This window comes from Lepidochelys kempii, chromosome 16 (genome assembly GCF_965140285.1).
Source record: "Lepidochelys kempii isolate rLepKem1 chromosome 16, rLepKem1.hap1, whole genome shotgun sequence".
NCBI lineage: Eukaryota > Metazoa > Chordata > Testudines > Cheloniidae > Lepidochelys > Lepidochelys kempii.
The window spans coordinates 16,443,866-16,463,248 of record NC_136395.1 but is presented as its reverse complement, the minus strand read 5'-3'; the positions used below and the strand labels follow the sequence as shown (position 1 = coordinate 16,463,248).

The window sequence follows — 19,383 nt, the reverse complement described above, 5'->3', positions numbered from 1 at the left end:
TACGTTAATGTTACTAATACGTCACACTCCTCTCTCCCCCATAACATCCACCCCAATTCCCCTCTTGCCTCACCCGCTGTCGATACAACATGGAGCAGCATCTCAATTTCGCAGGTGAACAATGTCCAGCTGCTGTAGGAATATTCCCATCGTACTAAGTATGCCTGGTCATCCAGCATCACCTGACCCACTGTTCCCTGAGGTATTCGTAGGTTTGTCTGGCCCAGCCCTAAGGGAGGGGGAGGAAAAAGTGAAACAAAAACAAAGTCAGGAGCTTCCGAATGTGATAAGAAGCCAGTCTTCACAATTAAAACCTGTAAGCAATTTGGTTAATAAAAGACTAGATCTGAAAGTGTTCCAAGGGTGAATGAACCCACCATATTTCCTTACCCAGGGGATAGAGAAGCTTTGGCACCTGCCTTCTCCAAAGGGTGCCATCTTCATGTGAGATCACATCAGGAGGCTTGTGTTTGTACAACTCAATGTAGAAGGACATTTTATCCAGGAAACTGTACACCTGCAAACGGAGAGAGCTACAGAATACAGCCAGAGAACTAGAGCGTTCTAAGGAACTATTAAGCCAGGCCATTTCTAGGGATAGGTAAGTTTACTTGAAATGCACAGTCTCCTTCCAACATGCCAACTCTTACTGAAGCAGAAATACCAACATCCTGTCCCCATGGAATTGCCCAAATAACTTCTCTCTGAACTACTGAATCAGGAAGACAGGAACTAATTACAAGTAAAGCACTAAAAGATAGCATCCTGACACAAGGGAATTGTCACAACCTATGAGTAGTGCTTCAGTTTTGGGTTCTGGCAAAGTGGCTCCCATAAAGTTGCAATGAAATCCTTGCTTCCCCAGTTTATCATCTGGTGTCTAAATTACTTGGAACTCTTGTCTACTGATTGCACGTCATAAAACAGCAACTGAGTTATACTCAGAACTTTGTTTTTTGTGTTAGCCTCCCTGAACCATCCTATTAATCATCAGAGCAGGAGGTAGTTACAAAGCATAAAATACGTTTGAGGCCCAAGCAACATTACTCTACAATGCCACGTGGGAGACCTGGGTTCAGTTCCTATTATCTTGATCCCTAGGATTGTCAGTGCTATGAAGGCAGCAAATTCAGTACTAGAGAGAGTGTGTGCCCTATATCATGCAACAGCAACCCTTCTGGCAGGCTCAGAAGAAAGTCCTGTCCAGACCTCTTTGGCCAAAAGGTTGATGGTTGTTACCCAAGGCGTCAAGGATTGGATGTGTGTACAAAGCAAAAGGAGAGGGTCAGACACAATGTTCCTTTTCTGTGCAGATATAAACTGTCTGCCAGATTTCAGGCCAGGTTCCATACCTTTTTTGCAGTAGATTTATCCGATACAAGGGCTTTGAGCAGCTGCAGAAGAGGAGAAAGAAGATGTGGGAACATCCCACACACACTGTCCAGGATAATACCCAGACCTGCGGTTGGCTCCTGGCCATGGGGAGACAAAAGAAAAACTGTTACTAAACAAAAAGTGATCAACATGATTCTTCTGCCGGGTCAATGCAGCAAAGCAACTTTAGCAAGGGATGTGCTTAGAGCTCCTGCTGCTGGAACATTCATGTTGCATCTACAAATCCTAGCATCCAAAGGTTTAGAGAAAAAACAACATTCAACTATTTGAATCATTCATTGACCCTTAGTGGAAAGTTAAACTTCTCAAATTAACAAAGCAAATTCCCAGTAAATCTCATCAGAGCCAGGTGGCGATGAGAGATGCCTGGTTTCCGCTATTTCCTGCCTCTTGTTGTTAAACGTTAAGCAAATGGCTCCATTCAAAAGACCACTAATTTCATCTCTATGGAACATACACCTACTATTAAGCATGAACAAAAGCATCACTCCAGCCCTTAGTTTTGCTGTGATGCGCAACTAGTGTTAATAACCCTGGGTGAGAGAGAGTGCCTGTTATAATTTAGGAAGGTGAAATGGAAATGGACGAGCAAATCTGTAATGAAGCATGATTAAAGGTTTTATGCAAGGGAAACTGACTTTTAATCTCTGACACCACTACATCTCAGCCATTTCCGTGACAAGAGCAATATCACCACACAGTGTTGTTCTAGCATTTAATTCTCCTGTAGCTGATTGCAATCGGAAGCAAATGTTCACCCACACAATCCCAGCCATACCTTAAATTACCATGTAAATTACAACTTGTTTCAGGATCAGCAGTGCAGCCACAGACTGTACCTTAACAGGATGGGGGGGAGGGGCTAAGGGCAAGCCATATAAGAAATGCAAATGGAAACTAGCTCTACAAGCCCTGCTAGAAACTACAACCAGGGCAATATCAACACCCCATTTCTTTCTTAAAAGGGCATATTTCAACTGGGTATGCAAGCAAGCAGGAAAGGCCAAAGAAGTCCCTATGTACTCACAGTCCTCCAGAAGAGCTGGGGAATGCTGGAAGCCGCTAGAACTTCACAGGCTGAATCAATGATGTCCTTCAAAGGAAAGGGGGTGGGGAGAAATGAAAATTACTTTATACTTGACAGTTTCCTTCCAAACCAAGTCTTGTCACCTCCTTTGGAATCCAGGGTTCAATACAGTAACATTTGTGATGCTGGCAGACCAAGTGCGAGCTCATGCCAAACTTCCAGGCCAATTCACTTGTGTATTAGTGCAGATTACAGTGGTTCTTAATTGTATAAGTATGTATTTGAGGTTTACACTTCATGGAAACTATGGGATGTTACATGTATTGTTTTCACTTATCTGTATCCTGTTACAATGTAATAGCAAATATTTACATTGTATATACTCCTGTAACTAAATAACCCATCAAATGAGAAAAAAGCTTTGTGTAATGCAGATGAAGAACTTTAGCAGGAAAATACTAATCTGTGTGCATTTGAAGGCAAGTGGTCATTGTGTGTGATGATCAGAGATCAAAGACTCTAAATGCACTCGACTCTCTCCACCAATTAAAGAAAGAGCACAGTGTCTGCTTATTTTCTGTGAAAAGAAGCTGTAAGTATGGATTCAGGGAAAGAGCCGGGATCTCTAGACCGTTTGGACTATGACAGGGAATGGTACCTGATACAGAGATCCAGAGCAATATGGGTAACCTGAAAAGACTTTTGGGAAACTAGCAGTTTATTACATCTCTACCACCATTTGGAATTAAAGACTGTGACTCACTCACCTAAATATATATTTCACCTGCTTTAGCCTCTCAGTAATGCATTTCCTTTTCTTAACCAATAAACCTATAGTTAGTTTACTACAAAATTAGCTACTAGCGTTGTCTTTGGTGTGAGAACTAGAATGCAACTTGACCTGAGTGAGTGACTGGTCTCTGGGGACTGGAAGTAACTTGGATATTTGTGATTTTTTACATAAGTGACCATATATCACTAAGTCCAGTTTGTCTGGGTGGCAAGATAGATTGTCTGTGACTTCACTGTAAGACTGTTACAGTGATCCAAGAGTTCACATTTGGTACTGAGTTGAAGTAATTTAATTACAGAACGTACCACCAGTTTGGTGTCTGTGTCCTGCTTTTGACATTCAGCCCTGAGGCAGGCACCCACAGTTGTGAGCCACTCCAAACAGTGTGGCAACAGTCATTCCCTAAATTGGAACTGCACACCCTAAGCTAAATAGGAGAAAATACACAAGCCAATTTTACCCAAATACACATCAACTCTCTCTAAAACCACACTCACTGCCAATGAACTGACTGGCATGGGATATGGTAAATCTGTTATGGAAGTAATAGAGAGTATACTGTCCTCCACACCCTAGGAGCTCAGTGCCATTATGATGCATCATATCCCCATTTCCTTCTGACCAATACTCCAGCATTTGCTCTGAAACCATTAGCCCATCAAAATGTAAGAAACACTACTCTGTATCTTTAATCAGTACCCAGCAGAGATGTTGACAGTTTTCAGAGTTGGAAGAACCATAAAGCTTGTGTTATGCATTTGGAGTAAAACACAGTGGGCCGCACTTTCAGAACGGTCTACCTAAATCGTGCAGTGGATACAATCTCAAACACAGAATTTGCACCCAGAGTACAGGTGGCCAGTTTTTGAATGTTAAATTATGATAGGTTATAATAAATAAGATAAGGGACACAATGAGCCTTTGACACTTACCTGCTGATTGCCTAACGTATGTAATTCCAGCGAGGTCAGAACAAAGGAAAGCAGCCCATAAATACACATGCAAGCTGTGCTGGCAGTACACTGTAATGCAAAAGACAGGTCAGTGAGTGATGGTGGAGACTATAAACCCTATTCAAGAACCAGGTATAGTTCATTACAGAACACATGCAACAGCCCTCAGTTTCCTTAGCACATCATGGACGTGTGTCTCTGAGCTACTGTCCCTTTCTGCAGGTATATAAGAGAGGGGATCACCAGCTTCACAGCTCCCCACCTCGGGCACTAGCCCATGTATCTATGGGAAGACAGCAGGTAGTGAAGTGCCACACAAAACCACCTACATTTTTATGAGTCAATCTGTCTAAAGCCACCCTGCCCCGCCCCACGCCGGCCGAGAATCCTCTTCAAAACAATCATATCAAGAAACACTCAATGGTCAGAAAAATGGGAGGGCTCTCCTTCCACCAGTGTATGGCTGACTGACAGCTACTGGAGCTTTGGAATAGTTCATTCTTGTAAATGACAGTGTCTGCTAAAACTGTGGAAAATGGTGTCAGAAGCCAAAAGCTGCAATTGCTGCATCTGTGGAGTCAACTTAATAAACAAGATAAGTATAATAGTACAGAACGCTCATGAAGTTATAGAGTTTAGGGCCAGAAGGGACCACCAGATTATCCTCTTTGATCTTCCGTCTCTCACAGTCCACTAAACACCACACAGCTACCTCCAGACTAATCCCAACAAACAGAATCAGACCAAAACATTACACAGCCCTTAGGAGACTAAGCAAAATTATTGTGTTCCACAGGCACAGAACAGGAGGGACCCAAGATGCATCAATGCACAAGGCTCTTGAAATGTTGAGACACACATACAGATAGATATAAAGAGCAGATTTTCCAATCACTGGCCAGACCTGGACCTTCTCCGGCCAGATCTAGTCCCAAGCAGAATGACTTGGGGAAATACATTTTTATTTTACCTTCTAAACCTACAAACACTTCGTTAACTTCCATTCTATATAGAAAAGAGCTGAAACAACAAAACTGATGTCACTTCCTGGCCAAAACCTCACCAAGCGCTCTATTCAGGGCTGGAATTAGACTTACAAAAAGAATGGCCTAACCAACCTACCGTCCCCCACATCTTCACACTACCAATACCATAGAGCCCCCTCACCCTGAAGAGCCTACAAACATGACAATGAGAAACTTACATTCTTCCCCCCACTGCTGAGTGATCGGAGCAGTTTTGTCAGATACTGGAATATATTCAGCTGGATAGCAGTACTTCCCATTCGCCTGATCACACTGGTCGACTCCTCTGGGGTTACTGTGTGACGGAGCAAAGCCCAGGCCAAGAGCACGGGGGCATGATGAGAGATATCCCCTAAAGTCAGCAGCAGATGGTCCATTTCCTGCTCAGAGGACAGAACACAAGCAAAGAAATCAAGATAGACTGAAAGAAGCCCTGACCCAGCAAGCACTCAGCTGACTGAGGTTTAGCTCCAATAATCACCTAAGTCATGCAGATAAATGTCTTGTATAAAAACAAGGATCTATAGAGTTGAACAAGTTGTACTTTCAGGAAGAAACTGCTTGGCATGTTTTTTCTGTCAGGCTGATTCATACACTTTGGGGAAGGAGGTGAGAGGGTCACAAAAATAAAGGACACACAACTCTAATGAAAATAATGGATAGCCCCTTGTTTAAATCGAAGTTTGTTGTTTTGTTATAAGTGTCACAGTGAAATTATAATAAATGTGAAATTCCAGGTCAGGTGTGCAAAGATCAGTCAGAGCACGAGCAACACCAGTGGTTTCCTCCTTAACTCAATGACCTCACTGTGCTTTTCTAGCTCCCACGTATTTTCTTCCTGAAAATCTTTCAAATATACTACAACGCAGATATTTAATTTCTCCCCATTTTGATGTCCATATTAAGACCATGTCTTAGCTCCTCCCTACCCTTCCCTAAAACCTTTAGGGAAACCCTGAAGATAAACCACTTTCTTATGAGATAAATAGAAATTAATAATTCATTTCCTTCTTACTTGCCCCATATTGTAATGTAGACGTTAGTTCAGTCGATCTGCAAGCCCAGAACATCACAGACAAGTCCTGCCTACAGAGCTCTCGCAGCTCTACCTTGGGCAATCACAACCATCTCTAACTACAGAGGAGCTCCAAATGTCAAGAGACTTATTGAAGGTTTACCTGGTGCATATGCCCATTACTGGCAAATTTATGTTCCTCTGTCCTATCATCCAACACACGCTCATGGAGGGAGTCAATTTCCATGCCCTCCACCAGGATAAGAGCACTGAAGTAGCTGGAGTGGGAGACAGGGGGAAGAAAGCAAGAAAAAGAAACTCAATTTAAAGATTCAGTAGGAAAGGGGAAAGTAAAGGCTGGATAATGGAAAAGTCCATCAGCTTTACATTTACCTATTACTCCCTTGATGAAGCAAAAAATTATGTGAAATTAAGAGCAATAATCCAAAGAACATAAATTCTTGGATCTTGATGTGCCAACAAATGACAAGTTAGGTCTTCAAAATTATCTACTGCTGGTTGAATAGTCACAAAATAGAAAAGCTATTTATTCTGATTTGAAGATGGTCCTCTTCCTCTGCCTATTTCTACCATGTTACATGCCACATGGCAGGTTTTCAATGCCCAGATAGCCACTTGCTGTGTCTCAGTCCAATCTGAAGAAACCTTTTATAAACTAAACCAAAGGTCATAACCAGCCAAAGTTTACACAAATAGCGATTTTGGAGGGCACCATCATGAAATTCACCTATATTCTGTATTGAACAAGAGATTTGTTCAATTGCACACTAATCCCATACATATACACAATACTTACCCAATACGATCTACCAGGTGATCCATGCTTTCATCAACCAAATGCCTGTTGGTCTGTCTAGAGCCAAATCCCTGTTCTTTGAAAAGCCTGGCAAAGGCCAGCAGCTCATCGGGTGCCATCTCAAAGTATGCATAGTAAAGGAAGATGACTTCTAGGAGCATGGATTGCTCGCGGAGGCACTGCACGAACCAGCGGGACACCTGGCGCTCTGTCTGTACAAGGAGTAGAGTCCTACCGTTATATGTTGAAACTAGCATGTCAGTTGAAGCAACCTGAAATGGAGAGTGACTGGGGCAAATCAGTCTGCTCCAATGGTGAGAGAACCTGCTCTTACGTCACACTGGAAACGCTGTTTAAAAGTCAACCCCTCAATGGCAGTTGCTGCATCCCACAACATATAGCATTAAGGGATTAAGGTAAAAATCAGTGACATTGGGATTATGTGATCCTTATGCAGCCCACAGAGCTGAAGACAGGAAAAACATCTACCCTATCCCAGGGGACACTACCCAAGTTGCCAGGATGCCAGGTGATTCAGTTTCACAATTCTGCAGGTTTTATTTAAAAATTAAATAAAACACTACTACGAGTAAACAGAGTTGGCTGCTTAAAACAGATTATGCACCACTCCAAAACCCTGGTGATCTAGTGACAGCTCAATGGGCTTTTTACAAAGGGGATCAGAGTTCAGATCTCAAGATTAGAGCCTAGTTCCTGAAACTAAATGTGTTCAGAGTATTACCAAAGGGAAACAATTTCCTTAAGTTCCTTAGAAGGCTGAAAATGTCCTTGTTAATTTCATTTTAGCATATTCACTTTGTACTAATTAGCCAACAAGGTAGTGAAGAAAGAACGTACAACTCTGATAAAGGATCATTTTTGATAATTTTCAAAATACCATGAGATTTCCATGCGTTTCCCATGTAGGAGCTTCTGCTTTGTATAGATCTTCAAACTGTTTCCGGTAATTAGGAACCAGTTCCTTGTCCAGCTTCTCAACACACTGCGAGTATTGTGCCTTTCAAAAAATAACCCAAACATTACACATACACATGTATAAGCTTTTTAGATGCATAGACAGACAGACAGTGTGTCACTTAACAGCGAGATCAGATTCAGGAAAAGGTTCAAGTATTCACCATGTAGGGGTGCCTCTCATCCTGAAAATAAGTGAGTAGGTTGAGGACACAGCGCAGAATGCACATTCTTTCTTCATAGTAATAGTCAGCAAGCTGTGAAAACACAATGCCATCAGCATCACTTGCTGCTGTGTCTAACTCTCTCTTCCCTCCCCTTATCTCATCACTGATGCCTCCCACCAAACTGCAGTGACTATGCTTATAAACTTACAACGCCCATGCACTACCTACAATGGACACTTCAACATAATGGCATGACTCAGTTAGATAGTTTAATGAGACGCTTGTGGATACGCATCTGGAAACAATCCCAGGTCTTAGAACCTTCACCACAAGGTGTTTTCCTAGTAGTGATTCGCAGAGTCTTAGTGGGCATGCGAACAGGTCCCTTCACTTTCAGATTCTTTCCTTTGGCACCTCTGATCAAGTCAGCACAGACCTTCTCAAGGGACTTTACATTGCAACTCATCAAGGTAATTCTAATTTGGTGAACTGCTACTTCCTGTTCCACAGGTGCTTTGCCACTAACTTTAAATGCCATGGCTGCACAGAGTCCTCCTGACCAACTTATTCCCGGGCGGGGGCAGCACGGCCCAGCGAACAGCGGTGAGTCAGGAGCGCCGAGTTTAAGTCATCTGACAAAAGCATCCAGTTCACTCTTTTGCAAGTTCACGCACACCCCCTTCATATATTAAAACAGGTTCTATAATTCCATTGCTAACTGAAAAAGAAAGGAACAAGGTAGAGCAAACAAGGAGAGATGAGATTTCATCTCTTTATCCTCTTGGATCCATAACTACATAGATGTGATCTTCAGTCCCCTTTCCAAAGTCATCTCTTACGATGACAACTAAGCACATGAATGCAAAGCTGTGGATATCCTAGGAGTGCTTATTCCTTCATGGTCCAATTTCCATCAGCACAGCCAAAAGGTCCCTGTACAGAGTAACTGCTCATGCTGTTCTAGTCTATGGCCAGCCACTCTTCTGTAAAGCATTTTGAGATGAAAATCACTATATAAAGAGCAAGGTATTACTACTACTTCACAAATGAATTGGAAAAATCCCCCCAGATTTGCTCTTGACACTGAAGGGACACTTCAGCCATTCCCAGCTTTTCCTGACCAATAGCAAACAAAATTAATTCTTTGCCAACACCTCTTTTTAAAATGAAAATAAAAATGAAAACTACTGACCTTCAGCATCAGAGCCTGACTCTGCCTTTCATCCTGCAGGACAGTCTGCAATCAAAACACAACAGAATAAGGAAGTGGCCTTAATGCACCTACACTAGTCACCAAAAAATTCATACTAAAACCAATGAAAGGCATACAAGACATAATTTCTTGTGAGAGGACAGATTTCAGAGTTACAGAGCACAGATTCTCACTTGCAAGCATGAGTTTACCTCTCACTCCTTTCATTCTTTCCCCTTTTCACCCCTACCCCTCTCTCTCAGACACCTGTCAGTACATTCCTATAGCTAAGAGTTCAGATAAATCTCAGACTCACACCAGGCAGGATATACTAGAAGATTGGACCTGGACCCCAGACAGCTCATGTTCTGTAATGTACTGAACATCAGAAATTCAGGGGGGAAAGGTCCCAAAATAATTTCCAAATCTGGATTTCAGCATCATGCACAACCATGTGTGTCAATGAACCACTGGGGTTAAGGAGGAAAAGGGACAGTAGCATGATGCAGGCACCTACTACAGACCTTAAGTGAATCCCGGGTCCCTCTGTAATCCTCTTGAAGATAACACTGCAATAGCTGCACACTTTGCTCTTCATCCAGCCCCTGAAACAAGAGAGAGACGCAGAGAGGAATAAGACAAGGCAGCTAAGTTTATCAAAAGGTGTAAAGTCACTCCAAATATTCAAATTTATATGAGCATAAGCTTTCGTGAGCTGAAAATTTCGTGAAAATTTTCCACTGAATGCATCCGATGAAGTGAGCTGCAGCTCACGCTCAAATAAATTTGTTAGTCTCTAAGGTGCCACAAGTACTCCTTTTCTTTTTGCAAATACAGACTAACACGGCTGCTACTCTGAAACCTGTCCAAATATTCAGGCATCTCTTCCCTTTGGAATAAATTCTTCCAAAAAGTGTCAGTAAACTGGTCTCCTCTGAAAGCAGAACATGTACATTTTCAAATAATGTAGGAGTGGCTAGTTCAGCTCCAGCAGGAGTATAATGGATCAATTAAATACGGGTCCTATCATAAACTGATCACCTTGTTCTATTTCTGATTAGAAGGAACCCAATTCTGTGGGTAATTAGTCAGGATTTTCCAACATGACATGGGATTTTGAGTGTCCAGTTTGAGATGCCTTTAAAAAAAAAAAAAAACGATTTTCAAAGGGCAAGCGCTAAGCACTTCCTGAAAAACAGCTTTTTAGGTAGTCACAATTTAGGCACCAAATAGTAAGGAACCCAAACGTCACTAGTCACTTTGGAAAATTTTAGCTTACTGTCTCAGTTCTTGCTTATAACTTAGTTTAGAATAATCAGGATTGAAAATAGCCTTAAATTCACTTCTACTGAACATTAAAACAGCTTATTAAACTTAACTGAGCTTCAGAATTTAATACTCTTATTATTTTAGTTAAATACCTGTGAGAAATATGACTTGATCTGACAAACTCTCACTGCACAAAGAAGTATGTGTCTAGCTGGGAATCGGAGAAGAAAAACTGCAGGCAAAAGCCTCAGCATAGAGAAAGTAACTCTTTATCCAGGTAGCAGGAGATAAATTAGAAAAGATTACACTTCAGTTATCTTTTTCGGAGATAAGATACACCACGTCAACAACAGAAAGCACAAACCCAGTCTCTGGCTGCATTCTAAGTGTGAGGGCAGGAATTAAGCTGCCTAGGACCTCTGCTCACCAAAAACTTGCTGATCCTCAGGCCCAGTTCCTTCAGTGGAGCAGCCACATCTTTATCAGCTTTTACTTTTTCAGCTGAAATTGCACTAAAGAAAGAAAGAAAAACCTTTTAGTCATGAAAATGCATTAAAGTCACAAAGAGGCAAAACAAAAAGGCTTAATTCCAAAATCCCTGGCTTTTGTCAGTTTAAAATTAGACTTTTCAGTGATTGTTCTGGCTTTTCTATATTTAATATAACCTCAGTGCAGGACTTGTTTGGCACAGTTCACTTCATGTACAATGCAAGGTACGGTTAGACCTTAGTCCATCCTATGCTTTGCTACACATTGGGCTACCCACATTTGCCATCCTTGCCTGTCAACTGCCCTTCTCTCCAAATCTTCCCATTTCATGTTTCAGAGTAGCAGCCGTGTTAGTCTGTATTCGCAAAAAGAAAAGGAGGACTTGTGGCACCTTAGAGACTAACCAATTTATTAGAGCATAAGCTTTCGTGAGCTACAGCTCACTTCCTCAGATGCATATCGTGGAAACTGCAGAAGGCTTTATATATACACAGAGAATATGAAACAATACCTACTCCCACCCCACTGTCCTGCTGGTAATAGCTTATCTAAAGTGATCATCAGGTGGGCCATTTCCAGCACAAATTCAGGTTTTCTCACCCTCCACCCACCACACAAATTCACTCTCCTGCTGGTGATAGCCCATCCAAAGTGACAACTCTTTACACAATGTGCATGACAATCAAGTTGGGCTATTTCCTCCCAGGACTGGGCTCAAGGCCCGAGAGCAAGGAATGCGGTAGACAGAAATTGGTAAATAAGAATATTAAACAAAGCCAGTGTATTCTTTTTATCTGTTGGAGTATGTAATGCACGGGGGGAGAGAAAGAATAAAAGAGAGGGTGAAAAGCTGACAGGAGCGCAGCCCGTTGGCAAACCAGCCTGCTTGCTTGCTTAAAGCTTTCCTGCAGGAAATAGCCCAACTTGATTGTCATGCACATTGTGTAAAGAGTTGTCACTTTGGATGGGCTATCACCAGCAGGAGAGTGAATTTGTGTGGTGGGTGGAGGGTGAGAAAACCTGAATTTGTGCTGGAAATGGCCCACCTGATGATCACTTTAGATAAGCTATTACCAGCAGGACAGTGGGGTGGGAGTAGGTATTGTTTCATATTCTCTGTGTATATATAAAGCCTGCTGCAGTTTCCACGATATGCATCTGAGGAAGTGAGCTGTAGCTCACGAAAGCTTATGCTCTAATAAATTGGTTAGTCTCTAAGGTGCCACAAGTCCTCCTTTTCTTTTTGCCATTTCATGTTGAGGTACTTGATGTGGTCCAGAACTATTCACGTCCATGTTATCTGCCATCTTCCTCTCTTTATTCTTGAGTTTTCTGGCTTCCATTCAAGGGTGGTATTTGGTAAGCGTTCTTTTTTCATTTTCAGCACACTTCCCAGCCACTGATGTCTTCTTCTGTAGATTATTTGTGAGAGGGTGACTTGTCCAGTAATTTTTCTCACTTCTTCATTCATCTTCCTATCTCTATATGTTATTCCCAATATTCTTCTCAGACATATGTGATGAAATGCATCCAGCTTTTGCTTATCTTTCTTGCTAAATTGCCATATCTCACTGCTATATGTTGTGATGGCGATAACAATTGCTTTGTTCAGTTTTGTGTTGAGGGAGATGTTTATTAGTTGCCAGATGTTTTTGAGTCTTCCAAATGCAGTGTTTGCCTTCCCGATTCTTCTTCAAATTTCCTCGGAACTAGGATTATCTTGGCTGATGGTACTTCTAAGATACGTAAAATTGTTCACCTTCTCCAGTTTCTCTTCTTCACTTCTGATTTCTGTCCCTGTAGTCCCCATAAACATGACTTTACATTTTTTGCATTGTATCTCAAACCTATCTTCTCCATTACTAAAAAAAGCATTGCAGAAGCTGAAAAATAACAAGGCATCTGGGTTGGATGGCATTCATCCTGAAATGCTTAAATATGGAGGTGAAGACGTGGAATCAGTCATCTGTTCACTGTGCAACAAAATATGGACAGGGGAGAAAGTACTGGAAGAATGGACCCTTGTAGCATTCATGCAAGGTTCATGCACTTGGCAACATTCAGGGCACACCCGGAGTGTTGTGTAGGAGCAGTGCACACACGGCTCCTTTCAAGGGCATGAACCTTGGAATCTCGCCCAGATGACATGAACCGTGGGAAGCCTCCCAGGACTGGGCTCAAGGCCCGAGAGCAAGGAATGCGGTAGACAGAAATTGGTAAATAAGAATATTAAACAAAGCCAGTGTATTCCTTTTATCTGTTGGAGTATGTAATGCACAGGGGGAGAGAAAGAATAAAAGAGAGGGTGAAAAGCTGACAGGAGCGCAGCCCGTTGGCAAACCAGCCTGCTTGCTTGCTTAAAGCTTTGTGCTGTCTTGTATTTGAACCGCAACAGACCCTCAGTATGCTAATCAAGTTACCAAAGAAAAGTGATCCAAATAATTGTTCAAATTGGAGGGGAGTAACACTTTTATCTATCACAGGAAAAGTATTAGCAGCAGTCCTCCTGAACAGAATGAAAGGAAAGATGGATATCATCCTACGTGAACAACAATCTGGATTTAGACAAGGGAGATCATGCACAGATTCTATTTTCACCCTGAGATGGATTATTGAGAACACAATTGAATTCCAAGGCAGTCTTGCCATCAATTTTGTGGACTTTCAAAAGGCATTCAATAGTGTAAACAGAGAAACTATGTGGAAAATTGTGGAACAATATTCCAACAAAATTAATCAACATTATGAAGGCATTCTACGCCACGTCAAAATGCTGAATTAAAATGGAAAATAGATTGAGTAAGCCATTCGGTATCAAGACAGGTATAAGGCAGGGGTGCATCCTGTCTTCATTTTTGTTTATGCTAGTCATCGACTATGGATTAAAACAATGCGACAGTTGTACACCTGGCCTAAAATGGAACAATACAACGCTATTTGATCTAGACTTTCCTGACGACATCGCTCTTATCAATGAAGATGCCAACGGACTACAAAAAAGCACAAACCAAGGTACGGTTACAGCTATAACAAACATAGATAGATAATCATTCTCACTCTTTCAATGTGAGAATCTGGATCTCATTTTGAGAAGACTAAGTATCAAGAGGAGTCATTCCTCTGCATTGAAGCTTCATCTTTAGATAACCTATAGAGGCTCTGATGCTATAGAGGCACAGTAGATTCTGGTACATGATTACTGTAACTCAGCAAGAGGCTGGGATGAACAGGTATCTAACATAGGCTGGGAGAAGACAAGAACTTGAGTTATTTCTACACATGGTATTTTCGTGCCAAAATAATATTAATTGCACTGAAGCACCCCTTCTAAATTTCTCCTCTCCATGTGAATAGTGAACCCCCTGCAACCTGGCAGTAATTGACATATGAAGGGGGTAGAATATATTTTTGCTGCATCACTGGGAAATATTCAGCACGTTCTTCTACTAAGCAGTGCCTGTTTATCTAAGGCACCTATCACAGTAGTATCTAGGCGCCTATTATCAGATGCTAGCATCAACCAATTACTGTACCTGGGAGGTTTGTAGTATAAAAGCCCCTCTAGCAGCCTCTGCCAATGTTTGTTCAATTCTGCTGCAATCTGAGCCTAGAAGAGAATAAAACAACACTGAATGGACAAATCTCCTTATTCTGCCCAATATCAGATTTGTTCAATTTAAACTAAGCAATGAAATTCCAACACCACACACAGAACAGGACAGCAACAACACAAGACCAGCATGAAGAACATCTGTGATTCAGACTCTGATTCAAAGTGTAGATTTGTATGAGAAAGAACAGCTTGCTGCTTTGCCTAACTGTGGGAAGGAGAGGGGAAGGAGGAGACAGCAGGCTCGGCTCAGAAATGGATTTGGATTTCCAACCTCTGGGAACATTCTTGAAATCATGGACTCCATCCCAGGGAGTACGGAAACAGGCTACTCCACTCATGAATACCCCGAGCCAGCCAATCTGGAAAGCAGCACTTGTGTCCACCCCAGAAAGGGAACCACCTTTGCACATATACCATTCCAGTGCTGCAGCAGCTAACGAGAGAATAAACAAGGAGTGGAAGTAGAGGAACAAAAAACTCACAGTAAGAATATTTGGGGGGGGAAGAGGGGGCAGAGCAGCAAAACATGATTCACTAGCATTCTGCCATTTACGCACAGCACAGAAGGGTTATCAGGCCACACGTCTGTTCAGTAACAAGTAAAGCTGCCTAGCAAGACCTCTACTTACAGGTTCCCTCAAAGCCGATCTGCCCAGCAGAATGGTCCAGAGTTCTCTGCTGCTCCTGTAAATAAAGAGAAAAAACACGAAGTTCTCACTGTAATTTAAACATAACTCAAGGCTGATGTTCAGCCTATAAGCTTTTAAACTTGGTTTTCACTTAGAGCAGATAAAGTGGTAAGAGATAATGAGTAAACCTAAACCAAAGGGAAAGCACATTTATATCAGCTACTGTAATTGGTTCAATCCAGTTTTGCTACTTGGATGCCTACGGTTAGTATAAGGAAACCAAACTAAGCATGTAGAGATCTTTCATTCAGTTTTGTTCACTGCTGTTCACAGCTTCCTCCTTGGGTGGAACAATATCAAAGCAAGGAGAGAAATTCCACCAGTTTCCCAAAAGGCACAAACTTTGCCAGAACTACTCAGCATAGTTTAGCTAAACTAAGCCTCTTGTTTGTATCTGTGTCCCACTCACTCACTAAGAACACAGAAGTAAAGGCAATCAGTCTGTGTTAGGAAGTATTTCAGATCAAATCCTTATCCTACCAGATCTCAGAAAGGAAGGTGCAACTCTGCAAAATGTCATGAACAAAATCTATCTATTTAAAACAGCTGTGCAAACAGCAACCTCCAAAATACCGATTTCTGGAGTTTAAGGAATTGATGTTCTGGTGGCAATGTAATCCAAGTCAGGAGTTAAACTAAACAATAAAGACTGCTATGCAATGTCTGTCTACAGATGAACAGACAGGTTATGTGAAATATGCTCATCTGACAGTTTCTCAGATTACCATCTAGAGAACCTAATCAGCAGATGAGCTCCCAAGATATTTAGAACAACAGAGAACGAAAGTGGCAGCTCTGAAGTCATCTACACCTCCAGAGAAAGTACCAAAAGCCACCAGAGGCATTATTTTGTAAGACTTAAAGAATGAAATATTTGCAGACTGATTTGCTGCCATTCAAAATAGACCTGGGAAGTTAGAGTCCTATTTTGAGTAAATTAAGGCAATGTCTACATGAACATTTACTGCATGGCAAGCTGGGGTGTTAATCTACAGCTCTCCAACATGCTGTGCACTAACTGTCTGTGTGGACCCTTCTGCTGAGTACTAAAAGTTCTCTACTGCACATTGACATACTGCTGTCAAATCACAATACATCAATGTGCATAAGGGAACTTTTTGTGCACAGCAACACAATCCACACAGACAGTTCAAGCGTGGCACACTGGAGCACTACAGATTTATACACCAGCTTGTTGTGCAGTAAGTGTTCATACAGACATGCCCTAAATCTGGAATTGCACTATAATCCATTGCTAAAGAACATATCCTGATATGATTAAGCAACAAAATATGGGTGCAATCCCTCTGTTCTATGCAGAGAACTAAATGATCATAGAGTTCTCCCAAGAAAGGAATCTTTGTAATGCAGATCATCAATATGGCTGAGCCAACTTCGACTCATTTCCACTCCTGCCAAACCTCCTCTGTGATTAAAACAGGCCTCTGATTGGAGCCAATTTACTTATTTAGACTCTATGCTTATTTGAAACACCGACTTTCTCTTACTATATATTTACATAGAGCAAAACGGTGGTTCTCTTCCAACTGGGGACTCGGCACTAGTATAATCCAAACACCACAACAAAAATCTTACTTGGAGTCAGGCTTTCTTTCCATCGACTTTGGAGGTGTTACAGTACTCATTTCCAGCAAGACTCAAAAGCATTTCCAAAAACAATGAGGACACCTTCTGTGCAAAGTGGCCCATGAGGCATCTTATTCAGAGCAAAAAATCCTATGTATATTTCATAGACTTATGGTAATGTAGTGTTCATTTAAAAGGGCAAATCAGTTCCCAGAATATCACACTCATAAAACTATCCCTGTGATGTAAAAATCTGATCTCTGGCCTCAAGCTTTTGTAAACTTCTGTAAGTTAAAGCTCTAAGAACAGACTATACTGCATCACATTTTGCAAAGCAAAGTGAATAACGTAATTTTTTGTGTCTGTCATGCACACAGGAATGTTGTGTATAGACATACAACAACTCAACCAAGGTGTCCCCTTCTAGAGATGTGCAACTTTGATGTAAACAGAGATTTCAAATTGGCAGCTAAGCCCCTTTAAACAGTAGTTCTATTTTTGTTAAATCGCACTTAGCCTTTTAAAAAAGACCAGAGAACAAAAGAAACACAAAGCTTATGCTCAAATAAATTTGTTTGTCTCTAAGGTGCAACAAGTACTCCTTTTCTTTTTGCGAATACAGACTAACCCAGCTGCTACTTTGAAACCTGTCACAAAGAAAATGTTAATTCACCGCTAATCCCTGTGCCACCTTCCCAAATAGTTCCTGTCACTTCTAAAGAACATATTACCTTTCCAAACATTTAAATTAGGAGGAACCAGGCAGATCTACACTTCATCAGCATCATTAATTATTGAAGTGTTTGCTCTCCTGTCCAGCTCACATCATAGTTGGATTGTAGTTTGCTTGGGATTTTCATGTTAGATGTTTACAAAAACTTGGTAATTGATACCATCAGGCTCTCCCATACTCCATTCAGACAACTTAATCTTGAGCCTCTGGGCCAGGTTCTCTTATGCCACCACTTCCACCTTCCATTCAGCTGTACATGCTCTAACTCACCAGACTAGGATTCAAGACTAAGATTTAGGGGAGCCCAAGATCCAGAGAATAAGTGTCCACAGCCAAATGGGAGGTCTTGCTGGTATGGTTGGGATATTAAGGGTCTAATAAATTGCTGCAGTGGCCCCAAGAGATCGGGAACCACTTGTTTTATTACAGAGAGGAGGAAGGCGGAGAGGATTGCATGACAACTGATATTCAACTTGGCCATGATCAGTTGTGGTAAAATGCTGAAATAGATTTGATGTTATTTTAGTCAAAATAGATCGTTTCTTGGGGCTCTACAATGACACCCCATCAATTCCCCTTCACACACTCACTAAGCAGGAAAAGGTCTCAAACAGGGATGTGTTCATTATATCCTGATGGGACAAATAAAAACCAAATGGAAGTAGGTTGTACCCTAAGTACACCTGGGGTCTATAGTCCTCCTCAGCCCCCATACAGCCCCAAGAGCTCCTCAATGGAATAAGTTCACAATGTGCATATAGATTTCATGACCGCAGGGAGAACCCTCTCTTTTGATATTTGCAAACAGGACCAGAGGAAGTCATTAGGTCAGCTCATCTAGGCAGGTGAGAAACAGCAGGGATTTCCACTAGCAGAGCAGCCCTGCGTGCAGGTCTCGTAAGAGCCCAGTGGGACGGAGTAACAGGACCAACCACGCAGCAGGCTGGGAGAAGGGACTCTGGTGCCAGGACAGACTCCATCTTAGGGGGGCAGAGAGCAGAGTCTGTGCCAATCTGAGGGCACCAATGAGGCCATTCAATCAGCGACCCCAACTTCTTAGAAAGGGCCGGCAAATGACCCTATCCGCTGCCTGGGGCTTGTGTGCAGGGGCCCTGGGTGAGTTTGCAGCAGCGGGTGAGCTCTGCTCCAGGGCAGGATTCGCCCCAGGTGAGAGGCGGTCACTGGAGTGGGAGGGGACTCTCGGAAGAGATGAGAGCTCTGTGGAAGTGGCTGCTAGAGCGGGTAACGGGGAGAGGCCTCTCCTGAGAAGGGCAGCTTGGGGGAGCAGTTGAAAGGGGTCAGGATGGGGGGCAGGTCACGGGGAGGAGCCTCTCGGATGGGCTGGGGGTCACGGGGAAGAGCCTCTTTTGGGGGGAAAACACCAGACCGCTGCCCTGGGGAGGGAGCAGGATCTGCTCCTGCTCCCTCTCCCCCCAACCCCACCCCGGTTGCCGTTTAATTACGAGCTCCCCGGCCCGGCCCGGCCCCCATCCCCGGTGTGTGCGGGGAGTGGGGAGTTCCCTCAGTGGCACCCGCGTTCCCCTACCTCGCGCACAGCCCGCCGGCCGCCATCTTCGCTCCCCTCTCACGTGACCCGTTACCCGGCGCACCAGCCTGGCGCCTGCATCACGTGACGGGGACCCT

At 42.6% G+C, this 19,383-nt stretch overlaps 1 protein-coding gene across 3 annotated transcripts in view; it reads right to left on the bottom strand.

The window, feature by feature from the left end:
* NUP188 (nucleoporin 188) overlaps positions 1-19,344 on the bottom strand; it is a 47,448-nt gene extending 28,104 nt beyond the window's left edge. For all 3 annotated transcript variants that reach the window (XM_073314221.1, XM_073314222.1, XM_073314224.1), the window contains exons 1-16: positions 19,286-19,344; positions 15,360-15,414; positions 14,651-14,724; positions 11,056-11,140; positions 9,884-9,964; positions 9,360-9,404; positions 8,165-8,257; positions 7,924-8,043; positions 7,026-7,237; positions 6,372-6,486; positions 5,373-5,573; positions 4,148-4,237; positions 2,423-2,488; positions 1,353-1,472; positions 391-517; positions 74-229 (exon numbers count right to left, since the gene is read on the bottom strand). In XM_073314221.1, coding sequence (XP_073170322.1) covers positions 74-229; positions 391-517; positions 1,353-1,472; positions 2,423-2,488; positions 4,148-4,237; positions 5,373-5,573; positions 6,372-6,486; positions 7,026-7,237; positions 7,924-8,043; positions 8,165-8,257; positions 9,360-9,404; positions 9,884-9,964; positions 11,056-11,140; positions 14,651-14,724; positions 15,360-15,414; positions 19,286-19,311 — 1,666 coding nt within the window. In that variant the 5' untranslated portion in view covers positions 19,312-19,344. The remainder of the gene's footprint in view (positions 1-73; positions 230-390; positions 518-1,352; positions 1,473-2,422; positions 2,489-4,147; positions 4,238-5,372; positions 5,574-6,371; positions 6,487-7,025; positions 7,238-7,923; positions 8,044-8,164; positions 8,258-9,359; positions 9,405-9,883; positions 9,965-11,055; positions 11,141-14,650; positions 14,725-15,359; positions 15,415-19,285) is intronic.
* Between the last annotated feature and the right edge of the window lie 39 nt (positions 19,345-19,383).